We start from the raw sequence: 12,152 nt of genomic DNA on the forward strand, positions 1-12,152 counted from the left end.
TCAGCCTATTGATTTTTTTGGAGATCCTGGCTTACCTTGCAAGGGGTCTGGGGTGGGGTAACTCTCATTCTCCTATCAATCTATTACTATCACAGTGATTAGGTGACCATATGAAAAGGGCTCCTGTATCTTTATAGAAAAGGGAATTTCAGCAAGTGTCATTTGTATGCATGCAGCGCCTGGTGAAATCCTCTCTTCATCACAACAGTTAAAGCTGCAGGAGCCCTGCCCTCTTTTATAGAGTTACCATATGAAAAGGGCTCCTGTAGTTTTAACTGTTTGATGAAGAGGGAATTTCACCAGGTGCTGTGTGCATATAAATGCCACCTACTGAAATTCCTTTTTATACAACTGTTAAAGCTACAGAAGCCCTTTTCATATGGTCACCCTAACAGTGATACACGCCTTACATATTCTTGACTAAATGTTGTTCTAAACAGAGCAATGTATATGAGGTAAACATTGTAATCCTAAGCATGACTACTTAGAAATAACTCCATTGAATTGAGTGGGGTTTACTCCTAGGTAAATGGCTATAGAATTGGAGCCCAGAGTTTCTTCATCATTGTTTCTATTGAATGTGGGATTAGAGAGTTTTGTTCATTTCTTTTTCTTTTTATGTGCTGAACTGACAGCACTCAAAATTGAAGTCCTCTATTTCTCCGCAGGGCTGGCATAGTATGGGCAGTGGCAGCCATGCAAGCTTCCCCACACTGCCATGCCAATATGTCTCAACCCTCTTCTAACGAAAGCACTTCTGGAGGTGAGTGGGAAGATCAGTCTCTATGTCTGTCCAATCATTGGCCTGTATGCCAGTGGCTAGTCAAGCTCCCAATGTGGTTAGTATTCTGTGGACAGTTGTCCACTACCAAGTTAGCTGACAGAACTGCTTGTATTGTGTGAGGCAATAAATGGCCAGCTTTAAGGTGGTCAAATAGCATATCTTTTTGCTACTGAACTAATAAAAAAAATGGAAGAATAACATTCAATTATTCTTTGGACAAGATTTGCTTTGTCAATTTTTTATTTTTTTTTAGTATATCTCATTTGGAAGCTGGGGTGCTGGTTTTATTTCACTATTTTGCACTATACTTGCTGTTAGCTGTCAAGTAAATTCTCTAGATACATATGTAGACTTCAAAACTCTGTATTTAAAACAATAACTAAAAAATTCAATAGTACCAACTGACAATCCTTTCTGAGGAAGAACCCGTAGACTTGCATAAATGAAAATGATTGCATTAAAGCTCAGAAAACTTAAAATTATTTTCATTTCTAACAGTCCTGTTAAACAGTGGGTATTCAGCTACATTATATTTGATAACTTGTCTGCATGCACTATACAAATTTATATTTAGATATGATGATGTTGTTCTGAGGACATTAGCTTTGCAAGTTCTTTGAAATTATGTGGTGACATATGCTTGCTTGTTTCAAATATGTGAAGAAATAAAGGAGTAATGACTTTCGCCATGCTTCTTTGTCTCATTTGAAGCCCAACTATACCAGTGTCTCCCAACAACATGAGGGGAATGTGCATCTCCCTGGGAAGTACATGTGTCTCTGAGCTTCAAGTGAGATGTGGAAATGTGGTGAGTGAAAGCATAATTCGCTCAGGCTTCCATTATATGTTGCATCCAAAGTGTGTTTTGAGTTGTGTTCTGGTTCTGTCAGGTCCAAGTCATCAATCAGGTTTGTTTGGTTATCAGGATGAAACAAGACACTAGTGCAAAAAGATGACAGTTTATTGATAGAAAATTAATGCAGAATATATATATATATATATATATATATATATACACACACACACACATACACACACACACACACACACACACACACACACACACAGAAAGTCCACACCTCCTTCTAGCTCAGTGGTTCTTAATCTTTTTGATGTCACACCTCCCTTGTGAAAAATCTTATGACCCATGCCTCCCATGTGTTAACAGCCCAAAATTTAGGCTTAGACAAGACGAGTTTGCATTTTTTAGTCCTGTCTCTGGACTAAAAAAATGCATATTCAATGAAATGAACACAAAACACAAGCAATGAACAGTTTTGTGGAAATAAAACCTGTATTTAAAGAAAGTATTTCTAACCTGTTGGTAGTTTTATTATGGTTTTAATTTTTGTGAACCGCCCAGAGAGCTTCAGCTATTGGGCAGTATAAAAATGTAATAAATAAATAAATAAATAATAGCTACACACATAACAGAAGGATAATTTCAAAATAACTTCCATGTGATCACTGTTGCTGTTTGTGTTCAGGAAGAGTAGTTATTCGAGGGACAATGTTAGACAATGCTTGGCGCATATCATCTCTGGCATCCAACCGATTTCTAGCTTTGGTTTTTATGCTGACAAGAGTTGAAAATCCAAATTCACACAGATAGGTGGTTGGAAATGGAATTAATGATGAAATAGCTTTCTTTGCCAGAACAGGATATGCAGCCATTTGAGAGCACCAAAATTCATCAAGATTTTGATTGAAGAAATTTTGCTTGACCAAGGCTTTGCTCTGCAACTCAATAAGGTAATCTTTTTGCATATCAGCATCATTCATAGAGTCCAAATTAAATGTGAAAGGATTTCGAACCCACATGTCATTATTCAATTCGTTTTCAGTAAAATAATCATTAAAAGAGTCCATGAGATTATCCAGATGACTCAAAATATCGCATTGAATTCACTCTGAGACATCCTCTGTGAACTGCTCCCCAGAAAGAACATTTTCCGAAGTTGGAAAATTTGCATAGTTGTGTTTCACCACACGTCTCTTCCAAAGTTCCAGTTTTTGCTTGAAGGCAGCAACCTTCTCAGTCACATCCAAAACAGTGACTTGTGATCCTTGAATTGAAATGCTGAGGTGATTAAAGTGTGAAAATATATCTGCGAGATAAGTCAAGGACACAATGAAGCTTTGGCTTTCAAATTCTTCACACAATTTCTTTTCCTTTTCTTGAAGAAATGTGGCAATCTTAATTCCATAACACGAGTGAAGACTCGGCCATGTGAAAGCCAATGCACTTCTGTGTGATACAGCAAAACTTCATGTTTGGCTTCAAGTTCTTGGCAAAGTATTTTAAACAGTCTGTGATTCAAAGCCCAAGACCGTATGAAGTTTACAACTTGAACAGTGGTGGACATGGCTGATTTCAGTCTTGGAGAAAGAGTTTTTGATGCCAGTGCATAATGATGTAGAAAACAGTGTATTATCACCACTTTTGGGACCTCTGCCTTCACCAAAGCTCCAAAGCCAGATTTTCTTCCCAGCATGGAAGGTGCACCATCAGTGCATAGGAAACCCAATTTTGTCTTCCAATCAAGTCCATTTCTTGAAAAAAAAAAGTTCATTACTTGAAGCACATCAGCAGCTTTTGTGGTAGTAAGCAGTGGTTCACAGAAAAGAAATTCTTCTTTAATGCACGTATCACTGGCGTATCTCACAAAGACCAAGAGTTGGCTGCATTGAACTTCATCGGTACTTTCATCCAATTGAAGTCCAAAGGGCAGAGTCACTTTCTTGAGTTCCTTCATGAGCTGATCCAAAACATTGGCCAACATATCCCTAATTCTTGAATTTATGACGTCATTTGACAGAGGTATTTCAGCAATTTTTTTCTTCTGCTTGTGCTGGAGAATAAGTTTGACCATTTCAAGGGCACAAGGCTTGATCAGAGTTTTGCCAATTATATGTGATTTCTTGTTATTCGTGATCATATATGACACTTTATAGGAGGCCTCAAGGAGTGAGTTTTTAGTAGTTCCAAAACCGAACTTATTGAGCGAACCAGATGAGTGGAATCAAGCTTTCTTTTGCTTCATCATTTCCAGTGTGTCTTCAGAATTCCTAGGGTGCATTTTTGCAAAATGTTCTTGCAGTTTGGCAGGCCTCATGTTATTGTTACAGAGAACTTTTACACATAAAAAACACTGAGGTTTTTTGATTCCATCTTTGTCAAGAAAGCACGTGAACCCAAATTTCAAGTAATCCTCACTGTACTTCCTTTTCTTTGACATGATGATCTTTTTGCTAGTGCTGGGCCAAAACCTGCCCTCTATTTCCGGGAGCTTTTTTTCTACCTTCGAAAGAGGCATAGTTTTTTCTGCCTCTTTCGCTTGGGGGGGTGGGGGTGGTGGAGAATTTCGGGAGAATTTTCTCCATGGGGCAGGGGAACTGGGTTTCTACATAAACATATATCAAATCAAATCAAAATACTCTAAATAAAATAAAATAAAAATATACCTGTTAAAATGTAGCCAACTGTGGAGGAGTCTTGTTTGTTTGTAAACCACCCCTCAGCACTTGTAAGATCCCAGCTGCATAATCCAATCAAGTTTAGGGAGAAAAGGCCTATGCTGGGAGTTGTAGGCCTTTTCTCCTGTGCTCCTAGGCCAGCAAATAGAGACCATGTGACCTCACCCTCTCCAAACAGCATTCAGATAGAACTCTTGGGCTGCAGCATTTTCAAGGGGTGCTTTTAAAAATATAAAAACATTGAAAGAAGAAAAGAACAACTGCCTAAACTTCAAAAGGTGTAAACCCTGTCCCTTTCCCCAAGGAGAAATTATCTGAAAATCTCTCCTTTCCCCAGCCTTTTCCTCCAGAGTTTTCATTTTCCTCCCACCCCCCATGAAATGCCAAAAAATGGAACAATCGAAACTTTCGGCCTGGCTCTACTTTTTGCAATAAACCGGGGGGGGGGGGGAGAGGGAGTGACTTAGAACAAAGCAGTCACTTACCTTGAAAGATTGATTGTTCTTCACGAACGCTAACGCACGTGTAGCAGGTAATGATAACTATGATAACGCACGTGGTGTACAAATGAGCTATGTCGTAGCTTCCAAGATTAGTAGAAAGAAATAAGGTTGGGCCAAGCTGCGCTGCTATGTACTTGTAAAATAAACGATTTATAGTTGAGAGGCTACTCACACCTCCCCTGGAGTTGGTCCAAACCTCCCCTGGGGAGGTGTACCCCACCGGTTAAGAACCCCTAGCTAATCAAGCTCTCATAGCTTGAATGGGGGTGGGGGCATGATAGGTGGAAGCCATCCTTTTGAGCCACAGCAGGTTCTCCAGGCTAGTTGCGCAGTTCCTCCTGAAGTGAGGCCAAAGTATGAGCCTGTGCCTTGGATCTTATAGGCTCCTCTGCTAGATGTCTGCCTTCCTTCCTCTCAGGAGATGAAAGGCTGCAGACTTCCCCCACCCCTCTCTGTCACCTGGTTAGGAATGAAAACCTCTGAGTTAATTTAGAGATAACACTATGAGAGAAGGATGACATAACTATGAGAGCCCCATCCAGGGAACGAAGCCTGCTCTCGTCAGCTAAAACCTGGTAAAATCTATTCACTGTGTTAGGCAACACAGGTCTCTTAGCAGCATTTTGGAACTTTGTGAAGTCCATATTTGGTCACTTACTTAGGGTTGCCATATTCTGAATCCAGAAAACCAGAGCAAATTTATTTATTTTTGTGTTTAAAATGCATAAATCATAAAGCATCCCCCTTGCAACATTGAAAGCAAAAGGGGAAGGGAAGACACACATTTCTTTTTTAAAAAAAATATTTAATATTTTATTATTTTTTTAAACATCCAAACAATACAACAATACAATATAAAACAATACCCCATAATACACAACATTATAAAGTAAATGATTTAAGAAACATAGAATATATGTTTCTTAAATCAAAACTTAATTCCATTTAACATAATCATAATTAACAAAAGTGTGCTCCCTCCAACCACGGGTTCGTATTCATATTTCCAAAATCTCATTACTTCCTCTGGAGGTGTTTTCCCGGTCCCCTTTAATAGTACAAATTCCAAGAACTGTTTCCATATTCCTTCAAAATCATTCGTTTTTATCATTCCTCTTCTAACTTTCATGTTACATGCTAATTTATCATTAATAGCAATATCCCATATTTCTTTATACCAATCTTCTATATGATAATCCCCTTGAACCTTCCAGTTCCTGGATATCATTAATCTTGCGGCTGTTAACAAGTTCATTTTCAATTCTTTTGTCTCTTGATTACAATTCAATTCTCCATAAACTGATAATAATGCTACAATAGGTGTCTCTTGAATCTCCATTCCTATAATTTCTTTTATCTCTTTAAACACCATTTTCCATAATTTTTGTACAAATTCACATTCCCACCACATATGTAAATACGATCCTTTCTCTTGACAACCTCTCCAACATGTTGCTGAATTAATCTTATTTATTTTATTTAGTTTCACAGGGGTTAGGTACCACCTCCAGACAAGCTTGTAATAATTTTCTTTTATCCTCACAGACATATTTCTCAACACTTGTTGTTTCCATATCCCTTTCCAACTCTGTTGCCCTATTTGTTCCTTCAAATCAGTTTCCCATACCATCTTGCCTACACTTTCCGACTCTCCCTTTTCCACTAATATTCTATATATTTCGCTCGTTAAAACCTTTTATTGATTTGTTTTCCCTTTTCTCATTTCCTTTTTTAAAATCAACTCCTCAAACTTTGTAATTCCTCTACACACTCCATTATCGTTTAACCATTTCTTCGTCCACTGTTCTAACTGAATATAGTTTAACCACGATATAATTCCCTCTTTTAGTCTCTCCTTTATTTCTTCCCTCGTTTTCATCCTTTCTAACCAAAGACACACATTTCTCATACAGAACATTTCCCATCATTTAAAAGCACACAGAACACTTGACACACAAGCAAATAATCAATGCCAATGCGTAGTCTATCATAATAACAATAAATAAGTATAATCTTAAATTGCAGCACCATAAATTGAAAATCATTTATATCAAGGACAGAATCCCCCCATATCAAGCACTACACACACACACACTCACACACACTGGAGATCCACAACCGGTCTGCCTCTGAAAGATCAGGTTCGTATTTTGGGGGTACTCTTAGACCCATTTCTGTCGTTGGAGGCTCAAGTAGCCGCTACGGCTCGGAGTGCCTTTTACCAGCTTCAGTTGGTTCACCAACTACGGCCTCTCCTGGACAGGGATAGCTTGGCCACGGTGGTACAGGCATTGGTAACCTCAAGATTGGATTACTGCAATACGCTCTATGTGGGGCTGCCCTTAAAGCTACTCCGGAAGCTGGAGCTAGTGCAGAATACTGCAGCTTGGCTGTTGTCTGGAGCTGCCCCTTTCCAGCATGTAACTCCTCTGCTGAGGGAACTGCACTGGCTGCCTATTTGCTACCAGGCCAGGTTTAAGATTCTTATACTTGTGTACAAACCCCTACCAACCTGCCCGGTCACTGAGGTCATCTGAGGGTCTGCTCCTGGTGGTTCCACATAGATCCATCCTCCAATGGGAGTCCACCAGGGGAAGAGCCTTCAGCGTGGTGGCTCCCCTCCTATGGAATTCCCTGCTTCTGGAGGTCAGACAGGCTCCAACCTTGTATTCCTTTCGGTGCCTCCTGAAAACATCTTTACTCCAGGAAGCCTTTCCTTAATATGCAGCCTTGAGTCTCTGAATTTGCTTCTTTTAAAATTTGTTTTAAGTGTTTTATTCTGTTTTTTATTTTCATTTTATCTTGTACACCACTCTGAAATTTTTCAGTGGGGAGCAGTATATAAATATTCTAAATAAATAAATAAATTAAAAAGCAATAAGATTCTTCCTCTTAATTTTAGAGATCAGCAACCACCACTAGCAAGAAACGAAACAAACAAACAAAGCAATAAGATTGTTCTTCTTAATTTTAGAGAGAGAGTGCTGAACACCAGATTTCATGTAAAGAATGATAAAGGACATTAAGCCATTTAAGGCACAATCCTGTGCATGTTTAGAAAGGAAAAAGCCCTACAGCGCCCAGCATTCCCCAGCCAGCTATCAGACAAAAAATATTCTTGAATAATCCTTTGCCAGGTCTGTGAATGGATCAAAGAAAACATCTTTGTGAGAACTTCCATTTTCTAAGCTAATACATTTTCTTTTTTATATTTTGTCTTCTGAGAAAGAGAAAGCAAAGGATTCACTTTTCTTGATTCAAATAAAGCTATTTTGCATCCCCAAATGGTAGCATAAATGATTATTGTCTGAGTGAGTGTAGGGTTTCCATGCGTCGTGGGAAACCAGAAATGTCACAGTTCACAGGAAATTCTGGAATGACCTGGCTAATTGGCCAAGAATAAATTCCAGGATAAATTCCAATTTCTAAAATGATGCCTGGAGTCTGTGCAGAGGAGTTGCAGCAGCAAAGGAAAAGGTGAACGCGTGAAAAACATTCATCTAGCTCCTTTTCCAGAGTGCTGCTGCTCCTACACAGGTGCTAGAAACTTTAATCAGTAGATTAACCAACCACTAATGTTTTAGCTAATTAATCAGGAAGGGCAAATTTTACCAAGTGAGACTGATTATGTGAGGCTATTTTGTTTTCCTGGCATGTTACTCTGATAGGACATTCTCAACTCACATAATTTTAGGATTTTAGTTGTTTAGGTTTGTAACCTGTCATGTGAGCTAAGAGCAACTAACAGTATCAGAATGATACAAGTGGAGCCCTGATTCTGTGATGCTGCGACACTCCTTTCTACCAAATCAGAAAACTCAGTTGAGCAGTCTGATGTTGCTGAGACCTTATAGAAACAGAGATAAGGATTTACAAAGAACTTAAAGCTTTATTTCCAAGACAGCAGGTGGGATGGGACACTATCCAAACCCAATAGGAAATCCAGTAGAAAACAGTTAACATAAGAACAGCCAGAATTGCTGTTAATATTTTGACATCCACATTGATTTTAAGATGTGTTGATTTCTTGTACTAATGTTATTCCCTGCCTCGATCCAAAGAAATAATAATAATAATAATAATAATAATAATAAGAAGAAGAAGAAGAAGAAGAAGAAGAAGAAGAAGAAGAAGAAGAAGAAGAAGATGATATAGGTCACTAGTTAACATAATAGGTATGGTAAACCTCACTACTAATTCCACAGCCTTCTGCTTGGTTACTTGATACTGTTTAAAGTTTCAGGCTTGGTTCTTGGAATAGAGGCTACTGGCCTGGGCTCTGATTTCTGCCCATAAGTGTGTCCTGAAAGGGTTGGGAGTTCCCTGGCTTAGTCTGATGTGGATGTAAGGGTGGTGGCAGGTCTACCTGTGTAATTGCTTGTCCCTACCTACACTGCAGGAAGTTTGGGCACAGTGGTAGCACTAGAAAAAAATTCAGGGGGGGGGACACAGAAGGGGCAAAGCATATTTCTAGGTGGGCGGGCTGTATCCCACATGTTCAGATCTCTGAAAGAAAAATGACAGTGCATGTTACACTAAAACTCCCATCCTAACCATATAGTCTAAATAAATGATATATTGATTGTTGTTGTTTATTCGTTCAGTCACTTCCGACTCTTTTATATAGCATGTATTAGTCAAATTCAAATTAGTGTACGGAAAAATGCTTCCAAAAATGGTGAAGTCACTACATAACCCTCCATCACACTGGGAGTTAACACGCTCCCTACCTTTGCTTCTCTGCTGGTGTTTTTGTTCCTCAGTTACTTCCTCTTTTCAAAAAGTACAGAACAAGCATGAGGCCCAGTGAGTCCGCTGCTCTAATGGCACTGCTTTTCCTGCACACAGCAGGAAAGAGCAACAATTCTCCAGAATACATCAGACTTAACCGTGGGGGGGGGGGATTTGTCACGTGAGGAAGGCCAGAAGTGGCAGAAGGCAGATGATGTCATGTGAGGGACCTGAGCAAACTCCATGAGTGCCCAGTAAAGAGTGTGCAGTAAAACGCTCATTGAATGGAGCTTTCAGTGTAAGGAAAGTAAGAGCAAACTGAGACACCTGGGCCCTGTACACCGAGGTAACCCAATGCATGTGAAGTAGTAGTCTAAAGATTCAAAAGATGAAATTTTAGAAGATGAAGCTGGGTATTTTTTATTGCAACCCATTGCCTTTGAAATATGGAATAAAAGAAAAAAGAGGCATTGAATATGGTGGTATTAATTTATGAATAAACATTCATAGGCTTGCACTGTGAGTAAATTCTCCCCACCTACCCCCATTCCCATCCTAATTCTCTGAGGAGACTAAAAGGAAGACAAGGAGAAGGTACAGATTAATTCTTTCCTCCCCCTCTCATTTTTCCTGGCCTGTTGTCCTGAGAAAAAAGGAAGAGATCCATGGAATAAGCAGATGAATTCTGAGAGTGTTCTAGCTGGCTCTGGCTGCTGGTGCCAGAATATAGTTTGGAGAACTGCCAAGAATAAGTTTAGGCATCAGGGGTTTTAAGTGTGATGCAGTTATGAGTGTCCCCACCCCAAACCAGAGTTACCTAACCCTAATTGGTAGGGCAGAAAGTGGTTTCATTGGAGGCAAAGCCAATAGGGATCACCTCCCTCCCAGAATACTCTCCAGTATAACACAGAGAAAGCAGTTTGTGGCAGAGCCCACTTATTGAAAGCAAAAGGAGGTGGGAAAGGAAGAAGCCCATTTCACTCACAAGCAAACTGAGGCAGCAGACAAATAAGAATCAGAGTGCAAGATATATGACTGTGGACATCATATATCTTGACTTCAGCAAAACTTTTGACAAAGTGCCCCATGACATTCTGATTAACAAACTAGCTAAAAGTGGGCTAGATGGAACAACTATTAGGTGGATTCACAGTTGGCTACAGAATCGGACTCAAAGAGAGTACTCTTTGAGTCCGATTCTGTAGCCAACTGTGAATCCACCTAATCAATGGAACGTTCTTAAACTGGGGAGAGGCAACGAGTGGGGTACCGCAGGGCTCAGTCCTGGGCCCAGTGCTCTTCAACATTTTTATTAATGATTTGGACGAGGAGGTGCAGGGAACGCTGATCAAATTTGCAGATGACACCAAATTGGGTGGGATAGCTAATACCCTGGAAGACAGAAACAAACTTCAAAATGATCTTGATAGGCTGGAGTGCTGGGCTAAAAACAACAGGATGAAATTTAATAGGGATAAATGCCAAGTTCTACATTTAGGAAATAGAAACCAAATGCACAGTTACAAGATGGGGGATACTTGGCTCAGCAATACTATAAACGAGAAGGATCTTGGAATTGTTGTAGATTGCAAGCTGAATATGAGCCAACAGTGCGATATGGCTGCAAGAAAGGCAAATGCTATTTTGGGCTGCATTAATAGAAGAATAGCTTCCAAATCACGTGAGGTACTGGTTCCTCTCTATTCGGCCCTGGTTAGGCCTCATCTAGAGTATTGCGTCCAGTTCTGGGCTCCACAATTCAAGGAGGACGCAGACAAGCTGAAGCGTGTTCAGAGGAGGGCAACCAGGATGATCAGGGGTCTGGAAACAAAGCCCTATGAAAAGAGAATGAAAAAACTGGGCATGTTTAGCCTGGAGAAGAGAAGATTGAGGAAAGACATGATAGCACTCTTCAAATACTTAAAAGGTTGTCACACAGAGGAGGACCAGGATCTCTTCTCGATCCTCCCAGAGTGCAGGACATGGAATAACGGGCTCAAGTTAAAGGAAGCCAGATTCCAGCTGGACATCAGGAAAAACTTCCTGCTTGTTAGAGCAGTACGACAATGGAATCAGTTACCTAGGGAGGTTGTGGGCTCTCCCACACTAGAGGCATTCAAGAGGCAGCTGGACAAGCATCTGTTAGGGATGCTTTAGGGTGGATTCCTGCATTGAGCAGGGGGTTGGACTCGATGGCCTTGTAGGCCCCTTCCAACTCTGCTATTCTATGATTCTATTCTAAGAGCGAATGAGTTTGGGTTGCATAATTGCAGCACAGTATTGTGCTTGCCCAAATATTCAAATACACTTTCCATTACAACACAACTTTAATTGGGTTAAAGGAAATCGTAGCAGCAGAGAGGGGGGGAGACACTTTAGCAAACGTTATTTCTCTCTCTGCCCAATACTGAATGCAATCAGCTTTTATTAGCAAGTTTAACAAAGGAAGTAGAGCATAAGCAAAAAGCTTGTTTTCAAAGATATAAATTCTAGTTGACCATAACTTTCCTGTGGCAAGACAAGCAATCAAGAAAAGCAGGAAATAGTTATAGTATGTGCTAAACACGTTTGTATGTGTGCAGCACCTATTGTAATTCCCTCTTCATCACAACATTTAAAGCTGCAGGAGTCCTGCCTGTTGGGGTGTTCGGAGAAAC

General features: G+C 39.9%; 1 protein-coding gene across 2 annotated transcripts in view; it reads left to right on the forward strand.

Moving 5' to 3' along the window:
- PPP2R2C (protein phosphatase 2 regulatory subunit Bgamma) overlaps nt 1–12,152 on the forward strand; it is a 303,850-nt gene that overhangs the window by 22,942 nt on the left and 268,756 nt on the right. Inside the window, exon 2 of one of the 2 annotated variants that reach the window (XM_063135824.1) lies at nt 669–763. The exons of the other annotated variant lie outside the window; for it this stretch is intronic. Within the exon in view, the coding sequence (XP_062991894.1) occupies nt 697–763 (67 nt within the window). The 5' untranslated portion in view covers nt 669–696. The remainder of the gene's footprint in view (nt 1–668; nt 764–12,152) is intronic. 2 annotated transcript variants of the gene reach the window in all.

Source organism: Elgaria multicarinata, chromosome 10 (assembly GCF_023053635.1).
Source record: "Elgaria multicarinata webbii isolate HBS135686 ecotype San Diego chromosome 10, rElgMul1.1.pri, whole genome shotgun sequence".
Lineage (NCBI taxonomy): Eukaryota > Metazoa > Chordata > Lepidosauria > Squamata > Anguidae > Elgaria > Elgaria multicarinata.